The sequence below is a fragment of the Carcharhinus amblyrhynchos genome, chromosome 3, assembly GCF_965287045.1.
Source record: "Carcharhinus amblyrhynchos chromosome 3, sCarAmb.v2.hapA, whole genome shotgun sequence".
In the NCBI taxonomy this organism is placed as follows: domain Eukaryota; kingdom Metazoa; phylum Chordata; class Chondrichthyes; order Carcharhiniformes; family Carcharhinidae; genus Carcharhinus; species Carcharhinus amblyrhynchos.
Genome location: NC_137326.1, coordinates 108,612,822 through 108,631,596, shown reverse-complemented (window position 1 = coordinate 108,631,596; position 18,775 = coordinate 108,612,822). Strand labels below are relative to the sequence as shown.

General features: G+C 41.4%; 1 protein-coding gene across 1 annotated transcript in view; it reads left to right on the top strand.

The window, feature by feature from the left end:
- Positions 1–14,483, top strand: part of xxylt1 (xyloside xylosyltransferase 1) — a 116,737-nt gene extending 102,254 nt beyond the window's left edge. The window contains exon 4 of the mRNA XM_080186453.1: positions 13,193–14,483. Within this exon, the coding sequence (XP_080042579.1) occupies positions 13,193–13,589 (397 nt within the window). The 3' untranslated portion in view covers positions 13,590–14,483. The remainder of the gene's footprint in view (positions 1–13,192) is intronic.
- The last annotated feature ends 4,292 nt before the right edge of the window (positions 14,484–18,775 follow it).

Sequence of the window (18,775 nt, the reverse complement as noted above, 5' to 3'; positions counted from 1 at the left end):
AGCTTCATTACAAGCCGAATAGGGGTTGCCCAGTCATTGATTGTGATGGGGTCGAAGACTCCAGTCTCCACAAGTCTTATTAATTCAGGTTCTCTCTGGATGTATATTGTATGTTATTATAATATAATATATATTATATATAATATATAATTATATAATAATATAATCATAATATAATATAATACAATATAATAAGGCTAGAGATAGTATGTTATATATATTATATATAACATGTTATTATATTGTATATTATATAACAGTACTCTAGCCTTGTGACTCTTCGGCTGGCTGTTTTGCATGATCTTGAGTGTCACCTGAACTCCTTTTATAGAACCAAGTGTGTCCTCGCATATACTATTGTATTTCTATAAAATGTTGTGTAGATGTGTTTGGGAATCAACTAACCGCTTCACAATGTTTAAATTCAACTTTATCCTCTCTCACCAAGAGCAGCCAAAAAGAGCTAGAAAACTTCCTTGGACAACCTGGAGTGGCAATTCCACAGTTTGTCCACTTAAGTTTACTTTGACTAGGATGCATCCTCTTAGAGACATTATTTTTTTCAGTGTAAGTCCTCAAGATGACATCTGCTTGCTTTTGCCGTGGGTGATCCAACTTTTTCCTGTAGGTGATCTAGGGAATTAGGGGAGCCAGCAGCCACTGTATCAACCTCCATTCTTCTAGCTGTCCATTTAACATCACTGATGTGATTCTCTTTAAGTTGAAAGTACGTTTAACTTCAATTCCTCATCAAGTTCTTGTGCTGTGTCTTCATTGTCCAGATTATTTTTGTCTTCCACATTGCGTTGTGGGTGGCACAATGGCACAGTGATTAGCACTGCTGCCTCACAGCGAAAGGGACCGGGGTGCGATTCCTGGCTTGGGTCATTGTGCGGAGTCGGCATGTTCTCCCCATGTCTGCGTGGGTTTCTTCCCATTTTGTCAGGAGGTGCTCCAGTTTTCTCTCACACACTGAAAGATATGCTGGTTGGTGCATTAGCCATGCTAAATTCTCCCTCAATGTTCCTGAACAGGCGCCTGAGTGTGGCGACTAGGGGATTTTCAGAGTAACTTCATTGCAGTGTTAATGTAAGCCTACGTATGACACAATTAACTAAAGTTCAAGCCTTATTTTGATGGAATTCGATTTGTTTTCCCTTTTTGAGTGTATTCTGATCTTTTACTTGGACATTCTTTATTGGAAAAGCTGATTTCCTCCAAGTAAGCTCATGCTATGTGACCAACCTTTCCACCAGTTTTGCAGTGGCTATCTCTGCACCAGCAATCAACCTGTGATTGGTCAGTTTTTGCACAGCGATGAAACGCCTGTTACTGGGTAGACTTTCAATGGACAGCGCCCATGTTGTGGATCCTCGTGCCTGCTCCGAGCTGAGAAGCCTCTTCAGCAGTTAGCTCCATTAACAAAACTTTTTCTAAGGCTGTTTTAGACTTAAATTTCATTCAGTTAGCAATCTCCACTGTATAACCTTATTGCTCAGCCCATAAACCAAACGCTCTCCAATGGTATCATCCAGAGAGTCACCAAATTCACTATGTTCTGCGTGGCAGCTTAGAGGTTGCCATAAATTGAGTTATCTTCACTTCAAGCTGACTTTGTTTATGGAACCCAAAACGCTCTGCTATAATTAATGGTTTGGGTGAATTATGGTCCTCTTGATATGTTTTGCTGCCCGGTTTCTCAGGTTGAACCAGACTTCAGAACAAATTGAAAGCTTTATTGCCAGTGGTACTAAGAAAAGCAGGAATTACAATGTCTTCTAGAATCTTATTTTCCAGTGTGTAATAATGAAATTGTTCTACATTAGACTTGTAGTTCTCTGATCCTCCTTATGAGCCAATGGCACCAAACCTTCCCGCTGTTTTTGCTGGGTTACCTGGCCCTTTCTTTCTGCTCCACTACCTCACCGGTCCGATGCCAGCTGCGATTGCTGACCTGTTGCTGATTCTCCTCTAACCATTGGACACATTGAAAGGAGATCGAATCTTCAACCAGTAAGTGTAGCTCTGGCTTTTCTTTTTGCTAGAAGAGAATTTTTAATTTGCTCCTCATCACCAGTTTTCTTTGCTCCTCATTGCCAGTTTTCTTTGCTGTTCTGTGCGTTACACTTGAGGATAACAAAGTAGAGTCGCAGCACATGGGTTAGTTGCAGATAGCAAAACAGGACTATTAAGATGTTGCTGACTGTACAAAGGCTTGGGCTAGACTGCCTAAAAGCCTGTGAAGCAACCAATATCATCGCAAACTACCTGGCTCTTAAAGTGGCAGCACAACACTGGATTGACCCAGATATATAACACTCACTTCAATTTCTCTCACTTCAAATAGCCAGTCATCATTGACTCCACTACCAGATAAGAGTCTTCTTATTTATCTGTTAAAGCGGTCAATTTTGAATATTTCTAATAAACTCTGTCTGGTCTCTCTGCTACAGTGAAAATATTTCCATTCTCTCAAGTCTCTTTCCAAACTATGGTTTCTCCTCCTTGTGAATTTACAATTTGTTTCATTTGACGTTAATGTCCTTACTATAATAAGATGCTGAGACATACATAGTGTATTTGAATTATCACTTAAACAGTATGTTATAAAAATTTCTCATTACCTCCTTGTCCTCATATTCTATGTCCCTATTTATAATATTCTAGTCCTAAATTATTCAAAAAGTAAGTGTTTTTTAAATGATTTTATCCACTTCTCCGTGTGCTCTCAAGTAAGGGTGTATTTTTTACTCCTGTTTCCTCCACATCATTCATGGTAGTGCAGTGAGTTATATGGTGGCACAGTGGTTAGCACTGCTGCTTCACAGTGCCAGGGACCCGGGTTTGATTCCCAGCTTGGGTCACTGTCTGTGTAGACTTTGCACATTCTCCCACATTCCAAAACATACTGTTTAATAATTCAAGTACATTATGTGTGTGTCTGCATGGATTTCCTCCGGGTACTCCAGTTTCCTCCCACAGTCCAAAGATGTGCAGAATAGCTGGATTAGCCATGGTAAATTGCCCCTTGGTGTCCCTAGATGTGTAGGTTAGAGGGATTAGCCGGATAAATACTTGGGGTAATGGGGATAGGCCCTATCGGAGAGTCAGTGCAGACTCAATGAACTGAATGGCCTCCTTCTGCACTGTAAGGATTCTATGGTTGAACATTTTATCCTTGTCTTGTTATTGGGGCTTTTGTTAATAGCAAAACTGCACCATTCAAAGTAGACATACAATACTGCAGATGCTGGAAACCTGAAATAAAAACAGAAAAATGCCAGAAAAACTCAGCAGGTGTGGCAAAGTCTATGGAGAGAGAAATGGAGTTAAAGTTTTGAGCCTGTATGACTTCTTCAGAACTCACTCAAAAGTCCGGTGTCTTTTCAACCATTTGCCATGCACCATTCTTTAACATTTCCTTAATCAAATTATATTGTGGGATAAATTGATGTAAAGACCCAGACCATTTCAAGTGACCATCACGCACTAATTCACAAATGCACTATCTGACGTGGCCATTGAAGCCTTTATGATCACATTGACTGTAAGAAGCATAGATAAGGAGGTGCTTTGGGGGAGAAAAAACAACAGCACCACCATATTTTCTTCCAAATAATGTCCTGCATTTTGGTCTCTTGTTGATTAAAATTTATATTTTTTGAACAATGCACACAAAGGCCTTTGTCTATTAGCTCTATTTTTTTTACTCGGAATCCCTGCAGACTCTTTCAGCTATAGTAGTCATCTTCCTGAAGGCCAGTTCTCGGCTCTTTTCTCCACTGATTATAGTCTTGCACTTTCCTTTCCAGTTATTTATAGGACCCTTACATTTTTAATTTCAATGAACAGCACGGCCAGGGAAAAGAATACATACGGTGTTTCCCATTGCCTGCTCAAGTGTGCTTAAAGGAAACACAGTCCTCTTCCCAATGGATCAATCCTCTCTGCCTGTAAACAGCCATTGCCCTTTGAGCTTTTCTGTCTTCCACCATCTCCACTGAAAATGTGCTGGTGCTGCCATTGGCCATGCCTCTTGATTCTGACCATGGGACCCTCACCCAAAGCTGTGGCAATTTGAGAAAGGGCTGAAATGAGCATGCCCCCAGATCTCAAATGACCATTTCAATCTATATTTCAACAGTAAAGATTGATGAGAAAATATAAACAATATTCAGCAGTTTTAGTGTTGTGAAAGGCAGATTGGATGCATTGGCCATGCAAAATTTCCCTTCAGTGTCAGGGGGATTAGCAGGGAAAATACATGAGGTAACGGGGGTAGGGTTTGGGTGTGATTGTTGTTGGTGTAGACTCAATGGGCTGAATGGCCTCCTTCCGTAATGTAGGGATTCTATGAATACATGCTGTTTTTAAGCAATGCTGAGAGATTTAGCAATGAGCAGTGAAAAACATGGCAAGATGCACTTTCTATTTGGAAACGCTTGGTTGCTGCATTGAACTATTCTTGACTCAATGTTGTCAACATGCGCTATTCGTGCGTGCATCCTCTAATTGTTGGGCTTTTTTATTAACACAATTCACATGAGACACTGAAATGCAGAAGACTGTTCCAGTTTTTCGGTGTGACTCACAAGCAGTTTTTAAAAAAAAGGTTTTGAAAATCCCAAGTTGTGAGAAACTTGGGACAGGATTCTTCAGCCACGCTCGTCTCAAAACTGGAGAATCTTGTCCGCCGAGGTCAATGGGCCTTTGTATGGTCCGCCGTCCCCCCCACCCCGCCTGCTACAGCTCCCGTGGCGGGCGGGATGGAAGAATTCCAGTCATCAGGTTCACTGTTCAGGCACAAATTCAAGACATCCATAGAAAAATTAGCAGACTGGCTGCCTTTTACTACCTGTTTAATCAGCAAAATCAAGAGGTTCATCAGTTTAAAATAGAAGTTGTATTTACATGGTGCCGTTAAATGAAGCAATCGATTTTATTGCACTGATTTGTCTGCAGTGTTTTGCCTTGACAGGAGATGCTAACAGTCTACAATGAGGCTTTGATGTGCTGAACTTTTCTTTTGGGCAATTCTTTATCAGTTCGCATACAAGCTAATTGTCACAATTTCAGTCCCATGAGCAGAACATTTTATGGAGTTTCCCTCTTTACAATGACCAGGTTGGAGATTTATTTGTACTTGGTAATCTATTTATTGGAGCATGCAAATGTTTCCTTTTGTGTTTGAAAAAGGAGTTGCAGAACCTTTGAATTCAGGGGCATGTTATGTTCTTGGCCTGATTCTTGTGGTATCCTTTAGTAACTTGGATAGTGCTGAGTTTTTATGAAAAGTAAGGCACAATGTAACCATGGTCAATGTTGAGGTGATCCCAGAGTGGCACGGTGGCACAGTGGTTAACATTGCTGCCCAACAGCACCAGGGACCTGAGTTTGATACCCAGTTTGGGGTCACTGTCAGCACGTGTCTGCGTGGGTTTCCTCCTACAGTCTGAAAGATGTGCTGGTCAGGTGTATTGGCCATGCTAAAGTTCTCCCTCAGTGTACCTGTACAGGTGCCAGAGTGTGGCGACTAGGGGATTTTCACAGTAATGTCTTGTAGTGTTAATGTAAGCCTACTTGTGACACTAATAAATAAACCTTTAAAAAAGCTGTTTGAAAAAATATTTATATAATAAAAGCAACTTAAATGTGTGAAACTGCCAAACTGCTCAAGAGATGGGGGCTGAGTGAGGAGAGGGAAAAATTGATCATTAAGCAGAAATTGGTAAGAGTTAAGGGAGGCATTGGATCTTACAGAAGCAAAATGAAATAATTGAATTGATTTGTATGGTAGAAGAGAGATGTGTTCCTCTGTAGCATCTTATCATGTTCTCATGATTCCAAAGCACTTCATCTTCAGTGAATTTCTTTTGAAAGTATAATTGCTGCTTTTATGTGGGTAGAAGACAAGAATGCACTTCTGAAATTATTCAGTATTTCAAGACAATTATCCAGTTTTCATTATTGACTTTTAAAGATATCGTCAAAGGTTAATCACTAAGAAATGCATTGGGGTGAGTGCAACAGGCATTTAAATATTCTGTTTTTGTTTGCTTAACAAAATTGCACTCTTCACTGGTTTCCATGGATAAACATATACCAAGAAATGTTCGACTGGGCCACAATTTAGCGTGGGACCCAGTTTCATACAGTCTCCACCTCTTCCTTCCCACAATGCTAAAGGGTGAGTGGATGCTGCTTGTGCTTGCACTCTACTTCTGTCCTGATATCTGAAGAAGTGATGGGATTCACAGTATGGCATCATCCATCAGCAGTCCTGCCAGTTCTCATCATTTTATGTGTAAAATGAACATGAACGTGAATTGGTCATGTGAAGGCTGAAGGTAGACACCCTAGTGTCAGTTTTAGAGTAACAATCAGTTGCAGCATTTTGTTTTATTGGGATGTGTGATGTGGGTGCTGCTGGCAAGGCTGGTATGTATTCCCAATTCCTATTTACCCTTGAGATGGTGTGGTGAGTTGCCCTCTTGAATGGCTTGGGCTTGTTTTGTGAAGGTGCTCCCGCAGTTCTGTTGGGTGGAGCATTTCAGCTCGAGGCTTTTACCCGTTTTTAAACATTCCACTTGCCTTTGATGGGATTGTCCAGCAAATGCTGTCCAACCTCTCAATCACATCTAAGAACCAGATATTTGTCCTCAGCTTTACAAGCAGAGGCTGATTGAGTGCAGTTAGCACTTGCCCCTGTTTGAACAGACAAAGGGATAAGTTGTTTGATATGATCTGGCAATCATTGGGACGTATGGACGATGTACCTGACATCTCACCAGCACTGAAATTCTTCTACCACATTATGCATTTGTGTGATAGTCAGAATGTATTTTAGCTTGATGGCAGCATCCTGTTAATGAAGAGCACAACGTGGGTTGCCATTGATGAGCGCAAGACATAAAGCTTTGACAACATATTTCTTTCCCCCTGCAATTTCCCATTTGAAACAAAGTAGAGTGTGAAAACATTGGCCTCCCAGAGTAGGTTTTGTAATGATTGCCATTTTACATGAAACTGAAGTCTGATTAATGCATCTCCACTTGCCCGAGTCTGTTTTGAGTACCATATAAGCTAATGTTTTTGATGCTGTACTCCTCAATGTCCATTAACTCCTTTGTAATGATTTTTAATACTCCGCATACAGCAACCCCCCCTCCCCACCAATCTCTCTCAGCGCTCAGGGAAAAATATCATTTATCACTGGGGATTTATTTATTTTAAGCCCTTTTAGAATTTCCATACACTTTATATCAAAATTGTTAATTAAACTTTGGTTAAGTCTGGTTAGGCACAGTAAGAAGTCTCACAACACCAGATTAAAGTGCAACAGGTTTATTTGGTAGCACAAGCTTTCATAGCGCTGTTCCTTCATCAGGTGAGTGGAGAGTTGGGTTCACAAACAGGGCAATTGTAGCTGGAGACTTAATTGCAAGATAATGGTTGGAGTGCGAGTCTTAACAGGTAATCAAGTCTTTACTTGACAGGAAACTGATAGCCAAGTTCCTCACACATGAAGATGGCCTCAACTGGGATCTTGAGTTCGTATCACACTACCTGTAACCCCCATGACTTGTCTGGGCTTGCAAAATCTCACTATCATGGCTTGAGACAATTCACACCTGTACTTAACCCCCTCTCCACTTGCATTGTCTGTACCTGTAAAGACTTGATTACCTGTTAAGACTCTCATACCAACCATTATCTTGCAATTGAGTCTGTGTCTATATATGCCCTGTTTGTGAACCCAACTCTTCACTCACCTGACGAAGGGGCAGTGCTCCAAAAGCTCGTGGTACCAAATAAACCTGCTGGACTTCACCATGGTGTTGTGAGACGTCTTACCGTGCCTATCCCAGTCCAACGCTGGCATCCCTACACCATAACTGTGGTTAGGCAAGGCATGTTGCTCAAGTCCTTTATCATGAATAATTGGAGGAAGTATTTATTCATAATATTTATTATTTTGTATTTGTCTCATCTTTGAGCCTTTGTGTTGTTTATCAATTTCACCTCATCTTTGCCTACTGTTGTCTTGTGGAAAGAATTTATTTTATTACAGTTCTCCATGTTTCCCTTTGCTTTGGTAACCTTTTTATCTTGTTAACTGGGTGGAATGGTGGCACAATGGTTTACACTATGCCTCACAGTGCCAGGGACCTGGGTTCAATTCCGGCCTTGAGTCGATGTGTGGAGTTTCCACATTCTCCCCGTGTCTGTATGGGTTTCCTCCCACAATCCAAAATGTGCGGATTAGGTTGATGTTAAATTGCCCCTTAGTGATAGTGAGTTTAGCAGGGTAAATACATGGGGTTATGGGGATAGAGTCTAGGTGAGATTATTGTCAGTGCAGGTGTGAAGGGCTGAATGATCTCATTCTATACTGTAGGGATTCTATGACTGGATGCTTTGATCCTCATCCCAGTGGAGTACCTCTGTATGGCAAGTTGGGGGAGTGGCGGAGGAGATTTCTTATTGTCTTTCCCTTTCCTTTGCTGGCAATCCACGTTGTTACATTTTTTCTGAATATACTTCTGCAGATATCTGGGAACACCATCTGGATGTTCCTCTCCAAGTACTCACCATCCTGAATTGGAAGTGTTCTTTCACTGTTGCTGGTCAAAATCTCAGAATCCCCTCTCTCTCAGGGGTTGTGATGGTTCAACACCACCTTTTGAAGGGCAGCCAGGGATGAGCAATAAATGCTGGCCTGGCCAGTGACATTCCTAAATGAATAACAAAAAGCCATGGCTCCAGCTAATTCCCATCACTTTATTGTTGCCTACAATCCCCAGTTCCAGTATCTTGATGTAACTTCCTCCAGTTCTGGCTGACCAAATGTTTCTTTGAATATCCAAGGAGACCTTCCTTCCTCACTTTGCTTTTTCAAGCGTTGCTATGTTGACTTGGTGATAACTTTTAGCATGGGAGCAACCTAGAATTTAGAATCACTGCAGTGCAGAAGGAGGACATTTGGCCCATTGAGTCTGCACCAACAATAGTCCCACCCAGTCCTATCCACATAACCTCATGTACTTACCCTGCTACTCCCCTTGACACTAAGGGGTAACTTGCGATGGCCAATCCACCTAACCTGCACATCTTTGGAGTGTGGGAGGAAACCAGAGCACCCAGAGAAACCCCATGCAGACGTGCGGAGAATGTACAAAGTCCACACAGATAGTCACCTGAGGCCAGAATGGAGCCCAGGTCCCTAGAGCTGTGATGCAGCAGTGCTAACCACTGTGCCACCACGCTGCTCTCCCTCGTCATGTAGGTAATCGTGGCCTTAGAAGCTGAATGACTATTAGAAAGGGTCAGCTCAACAGGGCATATGGGGTTACTTTGCTCGAGTTTCCAGGAGTATAAGGCATTGCCCATGGCATCCATGTATTGCACTGATCAATTCATGTTGCCCTGCTCTTTACTAATTGTTCTAATGTATTAACTCTGCAAAGTTGTGCATACTCCATAGTGCATTGAAATGACTAAAAATGGCCATCCAATGAGGCAATCCCAGCATAGATTTTCTCAGTTTCACATTTCTGGGGTTTGGATATAAAGCTGTTTGATTTGGGGGCAATGATTTACTATAGCTGCCAATAAAAAAATTCCATTGATCCCTTTTTCAAATTCTCATATCTGGATCTTTGGCAGTTTCCTGTTGCACTGCTATTCCTGTACACACAACAGTAATGTGAGAACTCCTGTCATCACACACAGGAAGTTGCAGTGTGTCTGTAGAGACCATTTTGTTCCCAGCCTATGGGAATTAACATTCATCTGTTTATCTGATTGCACTGACAGCCTGGCTTTATTGCTTCTCATTAGCACCTGTGTCTTGCACAGGCTTCAGCGAGGAATGTTAATGTTCTGTAAATAAGAAACAGCATCGTACATTTGAGTCAAATGTAAAACATGTTATGGTGTGTACTTCATTCATTTAAGGGTGCACACTGGGGATCAATGAACTCCATGTTCATTCATTCTTGCTGGATGGCCGACTCTTGTTCACAGACATTCACAGTAGGTCAAAGGTGAGATGACTGTCCTGAGAACGTTACCTTCCAGTAAATCTGCCAGATGGGTAGGATGTGTGATAACAGAAAGAAAGTGCATCCGTGCTCGGCAAACAAAGGTACGTATGAATATTTTAGTAGTCTGAATTGGAGTCTATTAAAACATGCTGATGTCGGAATCTCAACTAACCAAAACAGAAAAACATGTTGTCTATCTTAAAATTCCCAAAAACCCAAGATATAGGTCAGAATTTTACCAGCGCGCCCATCAGAGGCTCGTACGTTCATGCCGGAGACCAAAGGAGAATGCTGTTGGTGTGCCAGTAAAATCAGGGCCATAGTTTCTGCAGGGTGTCTGTAGATAACCCCTCCCCTCCACAGCTGCATTTGATTTGTGATACTGGCAAATTTACCAGCAATTTGAAGTCTACTCTGGTGCCCATCTGTACCAAACATTAAAAAAAATCAAATTAAAAGAATAGGTGAGTCCCAGTATCAGAAATAAATGTTAAATTAAACCTAAGATGTGTGTATTCTTTTTGATACATTTGTTTTCAATGAGTGTTAATGAAATAATACTTACAGCTGCTAAGTGACAGTCCAACGTATTCCCACCACACCATCACTGCCAGATCCTGAGTTCAAAATGCACGTCCATAAATTCGGACCAGCATGTTTAGCAGAATGATTTTGTAGCTTGCTGCATGTTGGATAACCTGATTTGAAAATTAAAAATGCAATATTAAAAATAAATTCTTCCAGCAATTGCAACTTTAAAGAATGTTTAAGTTGTTTACTCTCCATGGACCAGCTGCCGTGTATGTTTATTTCAATAAAAAAAGAATTTCAACATGATGTGTAAAACTGTTCTGATTATCTGCAGACAACAGTATAGCAATTGAAAATGTAAATGTCAAGTATTGTGCTCCATAATTATATTCAGTTATTTCAAACAATTCAGCTTCGTTGCAACTTATTATTTACTTCCTACTGTCCCCTGAATGCAATTAGATATCATAATGTGACAATTATTTGAGATTTTAATGCAAAAGCTGGCTGATCAGATCAGAAATGCATAAGCAGAAATGAATTCTGTGTTCACTTCTTTCTTGTCAGCATATATTCTTTGGATTATGATTGACAGTAATATTACATACTGCATTTACAATTTATTAACTTGTGTGTGGCCTCTATCCCTTTGTACAATGATCCACGCCTGCACCAGCCCCACTGACGGTGGAAGCTGCGGGAAATACCACCATGTATTTTGACAGTTGAACAACAGTAACTAATGGAGCATCTACACAGAACATACAACACCAACTTTGCATTGAGTTTTAAGCACAACCATCCAGCAAATGCAAGGTGGGCATGTCGTCCAAAATTGGATGGTTGACATGCACACCCCACTTCCCAGCTATTCTCATAGAACCGTGGCAATAAAGAAGCCTATAGTGCAGAAGGAGGTCATTTGGCCCACCATGTCTATACCGACCACAATCCCATCCAGGCCTATTCTGACAATCCCATGCATTTACCCTAGCCAGTCCCTCTGACACTGAGAGGCAATTTGTATGGTCAATCCACCTAATCCACACATCTTTGGAATGTGGGAGGAAATCAGAGCACTTGGAGGAAACCCCGCAGATACAGGGAGAATGTGTCAACTCCGCACAGACAGTGATTCAAGCTGGGAATCAAACCTGGGTCCCTGCCGCAATGAGGCAACAATTCTAACCACTGTGCTACCATGCCGCCCTATTCTTTCTTGCACTCAATGCCAGCTTGTGTCCTGCATCCAGAAATGTATTTTCAAACCTCTCATTCACTTGACCTCATTTTCAGTCCAAGTGCAACACCAGTAAAAATCCTCTAACCCTAAATTAAAAGTGTTCTGCAAGTAATGGTGAGATGGCCTTAACCCGTTGACCCTTTTTGGTGGCTGCCCCAATGCGCCAGCCTGCAACATTGGGCCATGGACTGCTCCTTCCGCTGGAAGACCAGCAAGTTTCAGGCAGAGCGTCTTTTACTGAGTTGATAGGATGGTGTGTCAATTGAAGAGAATTGAATGATGATGTTCACACCAAACTACTGATCTTTTTGATGGAGATCATTGGTGGGAAATCGCTCTTGAAATAAGTCTGCTGAGTTGCTGCAGTGCATCCATAGATCATAGGTAGAATATTAATTGTGCTATTCTATATTTTTCTGGGACTTGTGCACAGCTTCACCATTGCACTTGTCGAAAGCAGTAAGAAGGAGAATCATTTTCGCGTCCTTCTTGAAAATCAATGGTGATCATAATGCTTCTGAATTTAAGCCTGTTTTTCCTTTACTGCCCCTCACACTGAAATATTATTGCTTTGGACACCTAGCAGTGGTGTGATTTATGAACATTGCGATTTCCCTGATTGCATTTAAACGGCACGCTACTGTCTTTTTTCGTTAAGACATATTAAAAGGCAGGTTCACAAACCCACTGTCATGTCAGTAAAATTGTATTAATTATTTTTAAACTACTTTTTATGCAGTGTTACTGTGAATAGTAAAATTATATAGAAATAACTGCAGAAACATTTGCACAAATTAATTTGGCTGAAGGGCACCATGTTACAAACAATATCAGTCTGTGGAATGATAGTGGCCTCAGCTCTTATCCTTGTTTTGTTTTAAAATATTCTGCTTTGGTACGAAATGTCAGTTTGATAGACCTGTTTGTCTAATAAAATTTGCTTCACTGCTCCTGAATATTAGAGAAGGGCTAGAATTGATTTGAGCCCTCCCCCTTCAATCCAAGGCTTTTTTTTTCCCACTTATCATTAACTGTGACAATGAGGATGGCTTGGAAGATTCCAATTGCTATTTCCAGCAGCCAATGCTCGTTCTTCAATAAAGATGAAATAGTTTGCAACCACTGCACTCATAAAAGCACTGGAGAAAAACGGACGTGTCACATCTGATTTGCCGGTTTGCTTGCTGCAACTCATTAGAAAGGCAGAAAAGAAGGAATTACTTTATCAATGCTGCTATCAGTGGCCTGAGGGGGCTATTTACAATGTACACTGCCAGTATCACCGTAGAAAGTCAGTTTTTCACACTATTTCATACTTAGTGGTCACATTCACGTTTTGATGCCTAATTTGTCTTGTTTCTTCTTGAAAAAGGCACACCTTCTGGCAGTACCGCCGAGAAAATCCCCAAACTAAAGTCGGCGATCCCCCACCAAATGGCCTCCCTGGCTTCAATAGCGGAGTCATGCTGCTAAACTTAGAAGCTATGCGTCAATCAGAACTCTACAACCAGCTTTTGAACATGGAGAATGTACGGAAACTTGCAGAAAAGTATCATTTCAAGGGCCACCTGGGTGATCAGGATTTCTTCACGTTGATTGGAATGGAGCATATAGACCTCTTTCACGTGCTGGATTGTACAAACAACAGACAGCTCTGTACCTGGTGGCGGGATCACGGATACGAAGAAGTCTTTGATCTGTACTTTAAATGTGATGGGCAAGTAAAAATTTACCATGGCAACTGTAACACGCCAATCCCAGATGACTAAGTAAAGTGAATATTTGAAAGTGTTTGCCAATGCCTTACAGCGCACAATATTTTCTATTGGGGAAAAAAATGTTCACGCTACTTGAAATACTTTTCATTAATTTTTACCCATTTTAAAACCTCTATTTTTATCACCTCCTACTTGTTCTACCTCCTTTTTCAGATCCGATTGCAGACCTCTCATTTTGTGGTCACTGAATTAATAAATCCATGAGAGTGAGACAATGAAATCCATTAAATACTCGCAAGCTGGAATGATCAGAAAGTGCTTTCCACTTGTACATATTTTCCCTTTTTTAGAAATTGATATTTTCTTTTGCCCGCTGTTTATATTTTTCCAGACTCTAGTGAGAAATACGGTGCTTGGTGCTTTCTCTGTGATGGTCCGTGTTGCTACAGGAGGAATTTCTGGTATAGATCCACCTCGCCCCCACTCTCTATACCCCACTATGCTGCCTGTACCAATAGATTTTACACAGCTGTGTGCCGATGATTGATTTGTATCAAATTGAATTTGTTTTTCAAATCATTCCATGTCCTGCACCGAGCGATCTTCTTTCACCATGTGGAATGAATTCTAAATAAAATGCCTGGAATCTCTGTCCTTCACACTGTAGAAAAGCAGACTCTATCCAAAGTTTTCTCTGAATTCCTCAGAACTTCAGTTTTACGGTGACAAGGCTAGAACCAGGAAGGGCAGAGACGCAAAGTGCAATGCCAGCTTTTCCTCCATAAATTGAGGATTATAGATTAATTCATGCAAATACATTTTCTGTGTAATGTATGTAGTTCATCCTCCTTAGTTAATATTTCATTTGTACTATTTTAATGGACTTGTCACTTAATGACTTTGAAAGTTTGCATTCTCAATTAATAATGTATTTGTCATGTTACTCCTTCTCATTAAACTTTATTGGATTTATTATACATCTATAGTACATGTCTGCCATTTCTTGTTATTTTATGTCTTATAAATTGTACTTGGCAATTTCTGAATTAACTAATTTGATCATGATAACTGTACATACTAACAAAACATGTTTTACTTTAGAAATTGGGACCATGATGTTGCGGCCATTACGGAGACATGGTTAGAACAGGGTCAGGAATGGTTGTTGGCAGTTCCGGGGTATAGGTGTTTCAGTAAGAGTAAGGAAGGTGGTAAAAGAGATGGAGGAGTAGCATTGTTAATCAAGAATAGTTTAATGGCTGCCAAAAGGCATTTCGAGGGTGATCTGCCTACTGAGGTAATATGGGCTGAAGTTAGAAATAGGAAAGGATCGGTCACGTTGTTAGGAGTTTTCTATAGGCCCCCAAATAGTAATAGAGATGTGGAGGAGGAAGTGGCAAAGCAGATTATGGATAGGTGTGGAGGTCACAGGATAGTTATCATGGGTGACTTTAACTTTCCAAATATTGATTGGAACCTTTAATAGTTCAGGTGGGGCACTTTTTGTACAGTGTGTGCAGGAGGGTTTCCTGACACAATATGTGGATAAGCCGACAGGAGGTGGGACTACATTGGACTCAGTAATGAACCGGGCCAAGTGTTAGATTTGTTTGTGGGAGAGCACTTTGGAGATAGTGACCACAGTTCAGTGTCTTTCATTATTGTAATGGAGAGGGATAAGGTCACATGGCAGGGCAAGGTTTATAATTGGGGCAGGGGTAATTATGATGCAATTAGACAAGAATTAGGGAGCATAAGATGGGAACAGAAACTGTCAGGTAAAGGCACAAATGAAAAGTGGAGCTAGTTCAAGGAATAAATACTGCATGTCCTTGATAGGTATGTCCCTGTCAGGCAGGGAGGAAATGGCTGAGTGAGGGAACCATGGTTCACAAAGGAGGTTGAATGTCTTGTCAAAAGGCAAGAAAAAACATATGTAAGAATGAAAAAAAACAAGGTTCAGTTGGGTCACTTGAGGGTTACAAGGTAGCTAGGAATGAGTTTTAAATAAAGTGCTTAGGAGAGCTGGGAGGGGGCATGAGAAGTCCTTGGCGGGTCCGATCAAGGAAAACCCTAAGGCTTTTTACTCTTGTGTGAGAAATAAAAGAATGACCAGGGTGAGGTTAGGGCCGGTCAAGGATAGTAGTGGGAACTTGTGCATGGAGTCAGTAGATATAGGTGAGGCGTTGAATGAATACTTTTCTTCAGTGCTCACTAAGGAGAGGGGCCATGTTTTTGGGGATGAGAGTGTGATACAGGCTGAAACGATGGAGGAGATAGACTTTCTGAGGGAAAATGTATTAGTAATTTTGAAAAAATCCAACAGCCAATCAGTCTCCTGGGCCAGATGGGTACATCCTAGGATACTTTGGGAGGCAAGGGATGATATTGTGGAGCCTTTAGCTTTGATCTTTGGGTTCCTTGCTGTCCACGGGGGTTGTGTGCCAGACGACTGGAGAGTGGCAAATGTTGTTCCTCCCTTCAAGAAAGGAAATAGGAATGATCCTGGTGATTATAGGCCAGTTACTCTTACTTCAGTGGTCGGTGAGTTAATGGAAAAGATCCTGAGGGGTAGGAGTTATGACCATTTGGAAAGATGCAGCTTAATCTGGGATAGTCAGCATGGTTTCATGAGGGGTAAGTCTTGCCGCACAAATTTGATTGAATTCTTTGAGGACATAACTAAGTGTGTAGATGAAGATAGAGCAGTTGATTTCGTATACATGGATTTTAGTAAGGTGTTTGATACGGTTCACCATGGTAGGCTCATGAAGAAAGTAAGGAGGTGTGGGATAGAAGGAAATTTGGCCAATTGGATAAGTAACTGGCTATCTCATAGAAGACTGAGGGTGGTGGTGGAGGGAAAATTTTCAAACTGGAGACCAGTTACCAGCGGTGTATCACAGGGATCAGTGCTGGGTCCTCTGCTATTTGTGATTTTTATCAATGACTTGGAAGAAGGGGCTGAAGGGTGGGTTAGTAAATTTGCTGATAACACAAAGATTGGTGGAGTAGTGGATGAGGTGGAGGACTCTTGTAGGCTGCAAAGAGACATTGATAGGATGCAGAGTTGGGCTAAAAAGTGGCAAATGGAGTTTAACCCTGATAAGTGCAAGGTGATTCACTTTGGTATGACAAACTTGAATGTGGATTACAGGGTCAATGGCAGGGCTCTGAGGAATGTGGAGGAACAAAGAGATCTTGGGGTTCATATCCATAGATCTCTGAAGGTTGCCACTCAAGTGGATAGAGTCATGAAGAAGGCTTATAGCGTGTTAGTGTTTATTAACAGGAGGTTTGAGTTTGAGCCGTGGGGTTATGCTGCAATTATTACAGGACCTTGGTGAGACCACATTTGGAATATTGTGTGCAGTTCTGGTCATCTCGCTATAAGAAGGATGTGGAAGCACTGGAGAGAGTGCAGAGGAGATTTATCAGGATGCTGCCTGGTTTGGAGGGTAGGTCTTATGAGGAAAGGTTGAGGGAGCTGGGGCTTTTCTCTTTAGAGTGAAGGAGGATGAGAGGCAATTTAATAGAAATTTATAAGACGATGAGGGGCGATAGATAGAGTGGACCTTCAGAGATTATTTCCTCGGGTGGATGTAGCTATTACTAAGGAGCATAACTATAAGGTTCATGGTGGGAGATATAGGAGGGATGTCCGAGGTAGGTTCTTTACACAGTGGTTGGGGTGTGGAATACACTGCCTGCTGTGATAGTGAAGTTGGACACTTTAGGAACTTTCAAGCTGTTATTGGATAAGCACATGGAGCACACCAGAATGATAGGGATAGCTTGATCTTGTGTTTGGATATAGCTCGGCACAACATCGAGGGCCGAAGGGCCTGTACTGTGCTGTACTGTCCTATGTTCTAAATTGTTTTATCTACTGCTATCTGCAACATTCATGTAACTTTATTATTATTGTTGTTAACTGAATATTTAGAGCTTTATTTCTACTTAAAACTGGTGAAAGTAAATGTTGAGACACAACTATGTTGTAACATTTTTTTCATATTTTTACATTTACAACATTTTTCCAAGCGCGCAACAACATTGATGGTTTTGCACAGCTTACAGGCAGTTACTGGATCATTTTGGCTTCCAGCATGGAGTTAAGTGGATGATATTGGATTGGTCACATACGATATGCCCAGTTGGTGCTTTCCACAGGTTTTCCATTGTGGTCTGCAGCTTAGTTGTAAAGATCTATCTGCCTGGCAGACTTTAAAGTAGTGTCGCAAAGTGCTAATGTTGAACCAGCAAAATACATGTGAAGGAAGTCATGAGGTCTGAATTTGTGTGCTGGGCAACTAAAGCGCACAGTTTAGTTGCCCAGCAACTAACTGGCCAGTGGATCATCAGTCTGAATCTCCTGTAGCTCCATCACTGTTTGCTCCTTCTCACCCATGCTCTGTCTTTGCCAGGCTCTCCCTTCTATGCACTGGTTTGGCAATACTATTTGTTGGGGTTTCTCATGGCTAGCGGTGGAGGATGCAGTATGCTTCAAGGTTTACATATTGGGCTCAGCCACCACTTCCTCCTGGGGACCAGGATAAAACAAAGAATGAGAATTGAGCAGAAGACTATGAAAGAAGATTGTGTGGTATAAATTTGATTTGATATATTATTGTCACATGTATTAACATAGTGAAAAGTATGACTTCTTGCGTGCTATACAGCCAAAGCATACCGTTCATAGAGAAGAAAAGGAGTGTAGAATGTAGTGTGACAGTCATAGTTAGGGTATAGAGAGGGACGGTAGTAAATTACGACATTTTAACATCAGCACTTTTAATCTAAGATCTTCAAACACAAGACCCTCAACTGTCCAGGCCCAGAGCAATGACTGTCATGAAGAGATGTACCATCAGTCACTCCTCCTTTACTAGCACAAGTGCAGTAACCCTTGGCACTATTGATGGGGGGAGTTAAGAGCATGTACAAGCCTGTACAGAATGCCAGTGTACAGGACCAGCTTCAGGTTGACAGGCTAGCCCAGGAAAAAGCTCACAAGTGGGGAAGTTTGCAATCAACTGTGGAGTCTGTGGTCACCTCAATGGGTGCAGCTGGACCCTCTTTGGAGAAGGTTGAGACACCAATAGCAGCAACTTTCAGGGTGACCTCTGCCTTTGAAAAGCTGGAAGACTGAGTAGCGTGGAGTTTGGATTATATCCTGGATATTCTTCTCCCACAGATTATTGCTGAGTTACTGATTGGTCGCAAGGGCTATTATA